This window comes from Typopeltis vanoorti, chromosome 11 (genome assembly GCF_054136105.1).
Source record: "Typopeltis vanoorti isolate ZY-2024b chromosome 11, IOZ_Tvanoo_1.0, whole genome shotgun sequence".
Taxonomy (NCBI): domain Eukaryota; kingdom Metazoa; phylum Arthropoda; class Arachnida; order Uropygi; family Thelyphonidae; genus Typopeltis; species Typopeltis vanoorti.
In genome coordinates this window covers 86,413,487-86,426,978 of record NC_143559.1, presented here as the reverse complement: position 1 = coordinate 86,426,978, position 13,492 = coordinate 86,413,487, and the positions used below count along the sequence as shown (strand labels likewise).

At 32.5% G+C, this 13,492-nt stretch overlaps 1 protein-coding gene across 3 annotated transcripts in view; it reads right to left on the bottom strand.

Annotated features, from left to right (window-relative positions):
• Positions 1-13,492, bottom strand: part of LOC150101823 (RNA-binding protein 5-like) — a 455,027-nt gene that overhangs the window by 47,799 nt on the left and 393,736 nt on the right. For 2 of the 3 annotated variants that reach the window (XM_090400660.1, XM_090400661.1), the window contains exon 22: positions 8,951-9,063. The exons of the other annotated variant lie outside the window; for it this stretch is intronic. In XM_090400660.1, coding sequence (XP_090256786.1) covers positions 8,951-9,063 — 113 coding nt within the window. The remainder of the gene's footprint in view (positions 1-8,950; positions 9,064-13,492) is intronic. 3 annotated transcript variants of the gene reach the window in all.

The following is a 13,492-nucleotide window of genomic DNA, read 5'->3' as shown; positions in this document are numbered from 1 at the left end:
GAATATATGCACGGAATAGTACTATTATTAAAGTCATATTTAAAATAATATATGCAACATCTTTATTAGTGTCTAAAAATTAAATTTTGCTCAAAGTACTAAAATAGTAAAATTGGCAAAAAAACAGAACTGCATTTCTCTTGTTACATAAAAACTACATCTCTTTCAATCAAATTACTTTTTACAATTTTCAGCACTTAATTAATGCATTTATATATTTTTTAAAAGAACATTTCAGCTGATTAAATTAAATTACATATTAAATTAAACAGTTTAACTGTTTAATTTAAATGGCACTAAGTTGTAATTACACCTGCAAGGTGACTGAGGGCATTTTATAAAGGACTTAGTAGAAATGCTTATCGTTATTAATGTCTGCATATTTGTTCTGTATAGTGTCAACATTCATTATTAAATTATATTAAAGCATAAAAAATTAACGATGATAATCAATTTCCTGCAATGCACCCTCAGGGGATGTACAGTATATATGAAAAAGTTACATCATTACTAACTTCCTATCTACAAATTTCTGTAAAATTAATCTATTATCTGTCAAGACAATAACATTATCAGATCTTATATTTCTCTCTTCTAAGGCATTTTTTACTGCATCGATCCACCTAGATCTTGGTATTCCTCTGGATCTTTTTAATGTCATCCTGGCTGCTAACCTTTCCTCACCCATTCTGTTTAAGTGGCCATACCACATGAGATGAACTCTGCTAACACATTCCTGAATGTTAACAATGTCAAGTTCATTCCTAATATCCTCATATTAGGAATCTTTCTTTCTCAGAACTATCATATCTGTGATCTCTAGTTTTTGATCAAGTGTTTCATTTCTAATCCAGCTCTCAGATCCATAAATTAAAATTGGTTCGAACATTGTGTTGTATATAGTTAGTTTAGTGTTTTGACCAATTTCCTCCTATTATATTATATTAAAGCTCTTATTATATTCAGATGACTCTAATATACCAAATTTGCTAATTCTGTTGTCTATTTCCACATTTCATTTGCCATCTTCACTAAAAATTGTCCCTAAATAGTTGAAATATTTTACTTGTTCTATGGATTCTCAATTCAAGATGCAGTTGAAGTTTTTTGGTTTCTGCCTATTTTTCAAACCAAATTCATTACAGCAGTCATTCAATTTAGTCAGGGAATCCTGCCAACTTGAACTGGATTTATTTAGGAGTATAACATCATCTGCCTAAAGTAAAGAGTTGAGATTAACATATCCAATCTTGATATCAGGTTTAATAACACTTTCCTTCATAATGCGATTCATACAGATGATAATAGTAATGTACACCTTTGTCTAACATCTGATTTAACATTAAACTATTTTCCTGAACCTCTTTCAATTCCAACTACTGACTTATAACTGAAATCTAGACCAAAAATGGAACATTATAACAAGTATTGCTTGTTATAATGTTCCATTTACACCATATAACTGTAGTGTTTCAAATAGCTTTTCTCTTGGCGCTTTGTCACATGCTCTTCCAGGTCTACAAAACTTACATTTCCTTGTTATATTTACATGATTTCTCAAATATTTGTCTTAAAGAGAAATCTAATCCAGATAACCACTATATGGCCTGAATCCACCTTGTTATTATCCAAGCTTTTCTTTTACAATTTTTCTTAGCAGTTTCTCAAGTATATTTGCATAAATTTTACCAGGACCACTCAGTAAGGAAATTCTTATGTAATTCTCATTCACTCTATTTTTATAGATGAGTACTAAGAGCTCTACTCCAATCATCTGGAATTTGACCTCCTGGATTATGCAGTGTAACCACTGCAAAACTTTTATACCTCCATATTTGAGCATTTCTAGTCAAATATCATTACTTCAGATGCATTTCCATATTTCAAGTTTTTGATGTCTTTTCTATTTCTTTCTTTCTTTAGCTAGTTTTACACAGTGCTTTTGCTTTGAAGTACTGATATGAATTCCTGATTGCATTCTTATTGATTGTTTTCAACCACCATGCTGTTATTACTTGTTTCATTTAGAAATCTTTCAAAGTAATTACTTTAGACATCTTCAATTTTCATGTCACCCTTCTTATCTTTGGATCCTTTTAGAGTACTTTTCTAGTATCCATTTCTGAGCTATCTCAATAACCTCCAGAATATTTTACCAACTTCCTGATCTTATTTTCTGTGTTCTTACCAAAGTCTTCCCATGACTTTTCTTTAGCTAGTTTTACACAGTGCTTTTGCTTTCTTACATGTTCTTTCTGTATTCTCTCAGAGCACAAGCTGACTTACCAGGAACTTTTGATATGCTTTCTTCTTTTCCTTGACTATGTCTTCCTGAGTCCGTTCTGATTTTTCTATCCTTGAAAAAAACTTCACCAAGTGCCTCTCTGGCTGATTCAATCTATGTTCAGCATATGCCAAGGAAAGATTTGGTTCTTCTTTTTCTGTTTTCCCTTCTTCTTCTTCTTCCACTCTTTCATTTTTCTTGAAAATGTTTGCATATTTGAATCTACAGTTCACTTCTGAAAGCTTCTCAAACTTTGATTTGTTGAAAACTTTCTTACACACCCTTCTTTTCAATATGAAATTCAATTTATCATTCTCAACACTAAATGGTGATCACTTCCAATTTCAAATCCAATGTATAATCTTGTGTCTCGAACTGGTGGAAAAACATTGCTATCAACAATAACATAATCAATGAGACTTTTCACCTTTCTTTCATCTTGTCTCCACATGAATTTGTGCACATTTATGTTGGATTGGTAATAACTAGTCCATATTCTGAAGAGAAATCCAGCAGGTACTTACCATTACTTTTTAGCTTTGCTGTTTTCTTCAAATTTTCCCAACACATTTTATGTCTGGTAATCATTTCTACTCTGTTGTTTAATTCTCCAACAAGGACCAACTTTTCATTTTTCATTGTCGGCTGCCTTGTTGGATTGGTAATAACTATTCCATATCCCAAACAGAAATCCAACAGGTACTTACCTCTTTTTAGCATTGCTGTTTTCTCTGACTTTTTGCAACACATTTCATGTCTGGTAATCATTTCCTACTCTGTTGTTTAAATCTCTAACAAGGAGATTTAAACAACATTTCATTTTTTATTGTCAGCTGCCTTCTCTAGTGCCTCAAAAAATTCCTCCACTTTTTCCTTAGTAGAACCTTCAATGGGACCACAGGCACAAATAATTCTCATTGCTCAGTTCCACATTCTGGTATTTGCCCACATCACTCTACTTGATAATGTCTGCCATTCAAAAAGATTATCTTCATATTCAGTAGTATTCAGTGTTGAATACTATAGTTACTTTATCATTTCCCTGCTTGCTATTGCCTGAATATAACATCTTATATTTGTTGTTTAGAAAGAACACCTGTTTTTGTCTTCTTTGTTTTTCGGTGACACCTATTATGTTGATCTGGTACTTATTCAATTCTTCTGCTAGTTCCATTTCTATTCCATTGATTCTTCCTATGTTGATAGTGCCAATCGTGAACTTTTTGATGTTGATTTGGAATTTGTTCCAGTAGCTGACTTTTGACCTGGTTCTCTGATGAAAACAACAGAGGCCTTGTTTAATCAGGAAATGCCCAAGCAGGAATGAAATTCTCTCATGTTGTATACTACCATTTTGCATTATGGCTTAATGCCAATAAGAATATAATTTGGTTGGCTAAATCCCAAATTGCTAGCCCATACTTGTTCATTCAGTATCCAGGTAGATATCCAACAGGGCACACTGTGTGAAGGTGAGGACTGGATATTAAGATAAAAGACTATGTGGAGATTTCCTCTAAGTTATCCAGCTTGACTGCTAAGCATCCCCTCCTCCTCCTCTCTCCCCCCCAAAAAAGGTTTTTGGGGTATTTATGGATGGACTGGGTATAAACAATTAACAGCAATCACTTCCCAAAACTCAGAGATAGGCATAGAATCTGTTTGATGAAGCTTAGAACAGTGGTATAGGGCTTCACACAATTCAAGAAATAGATGATCAAAAATGATTAAAAACCAAGATGCTGCACTACCTACTGTAGTGCAGCATCTTGGTTTGGTTCCAGGGAACTCTGTGCCTAGTGTTGATGGCATGAGAAGCAAGGCCTGAACCTTATAATTCCAGAAATCTTATACAATCTTGATATTCTTGAATTCTAATCATAGCAGGATGGCCAGCCTGTCCAAAGTAGCAAAGATGATAATGACCAGGGTATTTGATAAACTGGCAAGGATACAGGTGATAATATATCTTTGATAGGTAGTAAGAATGATGACAACTTCCGGGCTGGTTGAAGGTGGTATACAGATAATATCTACAAAGTGCTCTTGCTATTTGTTCAGCTGTTCCTTTAAGGTAGGGTATGCAGATCCTTTTAACATCTGACTGCACTCTGGGAGAGGGATGAAAATTATCAATTATTTTCTGTATTGAGGTTTCACTGCATCCATTAAATAATACAGTGAGTTTTATTTTATTTAATTCTTCTAATAAAAGAGACTCAGAAGAACAAATTATGAGTGTACGGTGCACAAGGTTTTTGATAATTTTTTTTTTTTTTTTTTTGTGAAAAATTATGAAGATGTATGGATATATCTCCCTGTAAAGGATGGTTTCCTGCTAAACAGAAAATTTAATATTACTAGGAGTACCCAAAAAGGGAAGACTGTTGTTAAATTTACATTCAATAGCAAATTAATGCAAGTGGTTTAATAGGTATTATCAAAAGCCTTGTGCACCAAGGATGCACAATTTGTTCTTCTGAGTTTCTTCTAATAAATAAAATCAAACCCACTCTATTACTTAATGGATACAGTGAAACCTTGATAATTATCATCTCTCTCTCTCTCTCCCAGATTGCAATCTGATGTTCAAAGGATCTGCACACCCTACCTTAAAGGAACATCTGAACAAATAGTAAGGACTCTGCACAGAAATAATCTGTATACCACTTCAAACGAGCCCAGAAGTTGCTTTCTTTCTTACAACTTACACGTTAAATTTCATACAAATTTAATATAAATTTGTACAAAATTTATAACACATTTTTTGTGTAATATTAATTTATTAGTATGCTGGCAATATGTCCACATTTGGCTGTAGTCATGAAATTTTTTTATACAGGTAAAAATGTAGTTCATCCATAGCTGGACACCAGTACAAAACTATACTTACTTCTCTGGAACTCTAATAGCATTTTCTCCTACTTTTACAACTACAACCAAGACACATGATAGTGTATGTGTATATATATATATATATATATATATATATGCATGATGTATGACTTGTCCTTGTGGTCATAATTTAAAATGTTATAGCCAGTTCTTCTACCTTCTATCTGAATGAAGCTTTGAGTGAAATTGTGAGTAATAAATTCTACTAGGTTTTCTCTTACATGTGTGAAGCAATATTTAAAATATTATACTATGTCTGACATGTCTGTCTCTATTAAATGGCTAATACAGAAGTATCACTGGTCAAATTTTATGATCCTTTTTTAAAATAATGTTGATGCCGCATAAGCAGCAATCATAACAAAGATTGTTAGCTCCTATGGGCTAAATTTTAAAGTGAATGAAGTGCATACTATGTCCCATGCAGATGAGGAGATACCATAATCATTTTTATGTGATATCATAGTGATTTTTAGTTATTTCATTCAATTCCATGACTCATTCATGGCATACTGCATTTGATGCTCGAGCTAAATTTGGTATTATTTCATATAAATCGATATGTGTATCAACTTTCATATAAATTGATGGTGTATCAACTGATACATCATCAAACCAGCCTTATTTATTGTACTCCCTATTTTTATATTTCATTTGACATCTTTACTAAGAATTTTATCTAAATAGCTAAAATATTTTATTTGTTCTAGTGGTTCATCAAGTTATTTGGCTTTTTATAAACTTATGTAATGACAGAGCAGTTAATCTTATTTTCACAATCAGCAATGTCTGCCAAAGCATATATTCTCCAGTTTGTTTTTCCTGTTTTGTAAGGATCAATAACTCAAGTCTGTGGGAAGGGAATCGCTGCAATAGAGAACAAGCTAAGCTGGAAAGAGTTGTAAAGTACTTTTAAATGTTCCTTGCATAATATGCAGGACTCAAATTACATCTTTCCAACCAAAAGGCACACACTTTTGCTATAACTGTGCAGTTATGATTATTCTGAATTATATTTATTATATGTATCAATCAAATCTTAATTATGTAAATTACAGAAATAACATTTCAAAGCATGCATTTTGAAGCCAATTCAGCAATAGAGAGAATTACAGTAAAATCATTAAAACCTTGTAGAAGGTGCACCATATAGGCTAGATGTGTGCATTCCCTGACTGGTTTCTCCTCCCCTACTACGTGTGCAAACACTTGAGAATCTAAGAGAAAATGCAATCTGGATATGAGATTGGGTAACTCCCCTTCTAAAGAGTTACCTGATCCTGAAAATCTCTCTAAAGGTTATTCACATCCTATATGGGATGTGACCCCATCACATAGGTTCTCGACAGCAACATTTTTCAAACTTTTCTGATCATAACCCACCACAGGAAATACATATTACTCTGTGACCCAAAATTTCTTTTATAAAGATATATAAATAATACAGCAGAAGGTTAATATCATATCATACATGAATTTTTTAATAATTAAATATAAGAAGGGAAAGAAACAATGCCAAAATGTCATATTTCATGTCATTTGTGTCAGAGAACAAGAGTTGTGGTGGATGAGTGAGTGGGTAGATCGATTTGGAAACTTTATTAACCAAGTGATTGCAATGTCACATTAACAACTTAGTGTGATGCACTAAATTAATCTCATGATCCACTATTCGGTGGTTGCAGCAATCCACACTTTGAAAAACACTGCTCTACAGTATTTCTTCATCAACAGTCTGCAGGGAATCAGTTTCTTGAAATTTAACTTTTAATAAATGACTCACCTCCTTGCAGACTTATTTCAGTTGCTTTTTGATAGGCATTTGGATTCTACTTTTTCTAAAGGTATTTCATGGGCACTCCTAAACCAAACAATGCGATCTCATTCCTCCACTTTTATCCAAACATGTAAAAAAAAGGAGAGTTGCTAGCCAATGCTGCTGTTTCAAACTTACCGAATCAACTTCTTGTCCTTCTCTTTCATTTCTTTTTCATTATAGAAAACCTTCTTTTCTATAATCTAATGGAACTCCCTTGAAGCATTGCACAATACATTTGCAACAATAATTTACCAGATACATTTCAGAATACTTTTGTAACTCTTGGTTATATTTATTTGACTTTGCCAATATTAATCGTCAGTAAAGGTTTCTCAAAATTAAAATTTATTAAAAACTACTTAAGGTCCATAATGTCATAAAACTGTCAAATTTAAATAATTTCTACAGAAAACAAGGTGAGTAACTATTTTATAAAAATTTTATCTTAGTGACTGAGTTCCTAATTGTTATGATTAAAAATTTGAATTCTCTATTCTTTTATGATCAATAAATTGATTTGCATCATTTATATAGAATAAATTTATGTCTATAATTTTTATTATTGAGAAATAAATAATATAGTAACTTAAAATTTTACTTCTGGAAGGGGTGCCTTTTCTTATTTGTACAAAGGCACCTACCTGCAGGCTAGCAGTGTCCCTGATTAAGCTGAACATAATTAATTGAAATAGAAAGAAACTAGCAAGGAACAGTAGTTTCTTGAAGAGTCACATAAAAAAAATATATCCTTTTGCATTTCTGGTAGTTTTACAAAAAACACCCTGAGGTATATTAGTTCTGAAAACTGGTAGAGAAGAAAGATATACAAAACTTACTATGCATCTGAAATCTGCAGGTGAATTAAGGTGCATTTCAAAGAATAAAAGTAGAAGAGATGTTATAGATTTGATTTCTTCTGATTTCATAGAGAATTTACTTATTATTTCATTTCATTAGTTATTTCATTTTTGATAAAAGAGTATGGCTCTTTTTAAATAACCTTGCATGCACTGGTGCATGCATTCATGCATGTATGTGTGTGTGTTATCTTAATCAATACAGATAAAGGAAGGCATGTGAAAGAATCAAAATAGAAGGGTTAAATTGAGGAAAAGATAGCTGATAAACTGCAACAGAAATTAATTCTTTTAGTATTTATCCTTTAGTAATATGTGTTCAATTCCAGAGGACATCTGATGCTAATTGGTAAACATGAAAATAAGATTGTTATCCGAATGTTACAAAAAAGATATAATAAAAATGCAAGGCGGCTTGTGATACCTTAACTGAATTTGTATAAGAAAACAATAATTATGCTTATGGATAGTTATAAAAATAAACATTTCCATGTAACTTACAGTGCTAACATTGAAGGATTGTGCATCTGATTTCATTTTTAATAAAAGAGTATGCTTCTTTTTGCAAGGAAGGCAACGGGAAACCACCTTGCTCATAGTCACTTCCCTAGTATATGGTAGCATAGCTGCCGCTACCATCCGTAGGATGAAAGGAAACTAATCATCATGCTTCTTTTTAAATAACCTTGTGTGCGCAATTTCATACATGTGCATACGTAATCATGATTAGAAAATCCTAAGCTTAAATTCTATAAATATAGAAAGGTGATTACTGAATTCTTCTCTTCGTGTCATGGGTCATGGACACAGATGAGATATTTTTTTCATAATAAAACAGATTTTTTTTTTTTTTTTTTAAATATTAGAAAATTTATTTGGTAGGATAAACAAACCTGTGCCATAACCAAATGGAATAATGAATGTCATTAATCAGTGAAATAAAATACATACATCTACATGCACATTAATAATATAGCATTTAGTCACAAGATCCACATTACAAATATTTTTAAGAGCTACCTAAATTTTTTCAAAAACAATATGCAAGATAAAAAAAATGTAGATTATAGTTTTGATTTATAAAAAATATCTTACACAGGCTGTTGTTCCAATTGTTTTAGATACTTGGCCTTCAACTTGTTGGGATGCGGAGGATCTGGCTGGCCAAATTTCTCTCTTCGCTCCTTAGCTCTGTCCCGATAGCCAGCCTGCATGGAACCATCCATTTTACTGTATAAGCCTTAGTTACATAAGATTTAATTAACCTATCCAGTCTAACATCCAATGCAAATCTCAAGCTGGAATATACCTGACACCCAAATGTAATCATCACACAGAAACTCCAGAAGGAAAGGAACTTTCAATGTATTCAGATTCACAATAATCAAATTACATGCACATATGCATGAACATTTTGTGCACAAACACACGAGATTTATCGTTTTTAAAGTTTCAGAATAAATTAACTCTGCACCCCCCCCCTGAAAAATATTGACTACTGCTTAATACATGCAAATAAAATGTGTTTAAGGCAGAAACAATACAAGAGCACTATAAACAATAGTTCAACTAATATTTATAGTGTTCTTATGACACTTTTTATATAAAATAATCCCACCAGAGTTTTAATGACTTAAAACTGGCATTTAGAAATGAATAATTTTATGCATTAAGCAGAATTTTCAGCACTGCTAACATTAATAAAATCTGGACTTAATCCATTCTTGGAGCACATGCTGAATTAATTGATAGGCACTTTTGATATACTTTTGAAAAAAGTAGAAAGCATAACAAAAAGTTCCCAACAAGTAAGTCAACATTTGCTCTGTGAGAGAATACTGAGAAAAATGTAAGAATGCAAAGCACTGTTTAAAAGTAGCAAAACAAAATTCATATGAAGATGTTAGCAACAATGGAAAAAAAAATATATTAGGAAAGTGGTAAAATTGCCAGAGGCTGGTGAAAAAGCTTAGGAAGAGAGGAAAGATTACTATAAAAGGAATCAAGAATTCTAGTGATTACTTTGAAACATTGTTAAGTGGAACTAGAAGTAACAGAACAATGCAGAAAATATTCAAGTGGCATGCAGTCAGGGATACATTACATATCAATACTTGAGGTAAAAAAAAAAAAAAGCCATCAGAAATCTGAAATGTGGAAATGAAGCAGGACTAGATAATATTTAACTAAAGAGGCTCAAATGTTTTACAGTGGCACTGCATAATTCTGAAGGTCAAATTCCAGATGATCAGAGTAGAGTTCCATCCATAGTATCTATCTATAAAAACAGTAAAATTCAGGCAAGATATATGCATGCATACCTGGAATCAATATTAAATGAGAAAAGGCTAAAAAAACTTGTGAAAGAAAAATTGGGAATAGAACAAGCTGGGTTCAGGTCAAACAGAGGTTGCATGATCAGATTTTTACTTTAAGTCCAACAGCTGAGTAATCATAAGAATTGTATTTAAATTTCATAGATCTGGAAAAGGCATATGAAAAAGGTGTCAAGAGGAAAGTTGTTCACAACACTACAATTATGTAGTGTAAACAGGACATTGTGAGTCAAGTTAGAATCGAAGGTACATACCAGATGGTTTGATGTAAAAATCAGCTACAACAAGGGTACATCAACTTTGTGGATCACATTATGAAGGAAACTGGCACCACACATGATATCAAAATTGAAAATATCAATCTCAGGTCTCTACTCTATGCAGACGTTGTTATACTACTAAATAAATCCAGGACGAGACTCAAGATTATTTAATTTAATTGAATAACTGTGGTAATGAATGGCATGAAAGTAAAAATAAATAGACAAATTATGAAAAGGAAAATAAAAAACATGAATTGCATACTCATAGGAAAACTTACAGAACAAGTAAAATATTTCAGCTATTTAGGCTCAATTTTTTGTGAAGATGACAAATTAAATATGGAAGTAGACAAGAGAATAAGAAAAACTAGTACTGTAGAGAGAGAGAGAGAGAGAGAGAGAGACAGTTGAATAAATTTATATGAAATAAGAGAGAAATAAGCTAAAATACCGCACTAGGTAGTGTTCAAAACCTATGGATCTAAGAGTCGCGTTAGAAATAAAGCCATTAATCAAAGATTAAAGTCCACAGATGAGAGTACTGAGAAAAATTAAGGGAGTGAACAGATAGAATGAGTAGCAGAATTATATTAAAAATTAAGATATCAAGAAGGTATGTGACATTGTAAGCATTCAGAAATGTGTAGCAGAGCTAATATTATAGGCATAAGCATAGGCACAAACAGAACAAGAGAGGAGAGGTTAGTGAAACAGGTGTGTGATGATAAAACGAAGAGAAACAGACCAAAAGGATGACTAAAATCTAAGTGGATTGATGAAATTAAAAGTGCCATGCCAAATATGAGACTAATATGGAGAAAAACTGCTGATAGGAAGTTAGCAATAATGTAAACTTACTTAGTACTATTACAGCATGCTGTACATTTCTTGAGGATAAACATCAACAGTTTGATGATGATCATGGACTTCACCCAAACTGAGAAGATTAGAATAAAAGTGAAGCCTCTTAATAGCATGTATTATGGTATAGGAATTGCTTGCTTGCTTAATGGTGTAAAAGTAAAAAAAATATTAAATATTTTGTGCAGAAAAAAATACTTAAGGTACTTATTTGTGCAACCCTAGTTTTGAGATATTGCAAGAAAATTTATTCATGAAAATAACAATACCATGAACTGCACACAGCAAGCCTTTGAGCTTTTGCAGAAGGATGTTAGAAAAATCTTCATTAGTCTTGATACTGATATATCTTCTGGTCCAAATTGTATCCCTGCAGTTGAGCACAAAACTTGTGCTCCAGAATTAACACCCTTTCCATATCACCTATATAAACATCCAACCCATCCATAACAAGGAGATGAAAATCAGACATTCAACTATTGTCTCACTACCCCATACTAAATATTTTCAAAACTATGGATCTAACAATGAGCTTCTTTAGTACTCAGACTCATCAGTAAATTATTAAAATTGATTCTGCTACTCTTGTTCTACAAGCAGACCTCCTTGCTAACCTTACACAAATGGACAGGCCACAGAAGATTACTCTCCGTTTCTCTTCTTCATTCAAGAAACCATCTTGTACCTGCTCAAATGGTTTCAACTTCAAGATCTTCCATAAACAATGTCTTTCAAGATATCCTCACCATTTTCAAGTGGGGTAAAGCTAATGTAGTGAATATCAATACTATCTAAACACAGTCCAGTCTTATTATCCCAAAGAAACATCCCAGTTCACTCCCTTTTATTTTTGATGATGTTCTGATTTCCAGTCATTAGTTTTCAATTCATGGAATCCTAGCATAAACATATTACATCTACAGCCTCCTCACTTTCCAAAAAACTTGGTACTCTTTTTTATTCAAGAACATTACTTCTCTCTTACTAAACACTTAGCACTTTATAAATCCCACTGACCAACTGAATGTAGAATATTATTCTGACATTTGAGATGGTACACCTAAATCTTCCTAAAATTCTTGATTACATACAGAAGAGGGCAACTTATTTAATAGGTGAGCCTTCTCTCAGAAACTCTTTCTCTATTCACTTTCTCATAGGTGTACTGTGCTGTATTTCTGCATTAAGCCTTTTAAACAAAATTTTTTTTAATTTTTTTATATAAGTACTTTTATGCTCCAATTTCTTCCAATGGTGTTGCAAGCACCCACTGGTTTGTATCAGGACATGATTCAATTCCAAACATATCAAAGGAAAAGACAATATGGAGACGGCTGCTCCAAAGAACAGCCTTCGCCACATTTTCTTCCTATGAATATTCCTTCTTTCTCCTTAACCAGTTGCTCACACACGGCACTGTTGTATTATTGGTCTTGTGTGTAGGGTCAATAAAATGATGAAACAGAAGCTATAGCATGCATCCTTGTCTTATTACCTGATTTTATCAAACATTTACATCAAAAATTTTACATCTTCCTGCAATTGCTTCATATCTATTTCAGTTTAACCATGCTACCGGCCAGGACGTATATATACGTCCACATTTCCATGGATGCGAAGTGCATATTAAAATTGTAATACCATTGATATTACATTGAAATTTATGATGGATACGAAGCTTTTGAGGATGCGTATTTGATCTTTAATGGCGGTAAGGTGGTTAACTAAAACTCTAAACTAGAGAGAAAAATATAATTAGATGTATAAATTGTCTTATATAATGTCCAATTTATACCACATAACTGTAGAATTTTGAAAAGATTTTCTCTCAGCACTTTATGTACCTTTTCTGGATCTTCAAAATAAAAAATACAAATTCCTGTTATATTACCATGATCTCTTTACTATTGTTTCATCCATCTTCACCTTACGTGTTAGGCTTAATGGCCTATCTCAAAAAAGCAACTCAGTTTCATCAATGCTAAGAAAGGGCAGTTAATCCTATCTGCATTGTCAGACATGTTTGTCAAATGCATATATTCCATAGCTAAATTGCCTGTTCTATGGAAAAAAAACATAGGTGTCCAAGAATGAAAAATTATACTACCTTCATATAAGACCAGCTAATTCTCCTCCAGCTGAAAGTCCTTGTAAAGATCATTCACATTCAAACACAG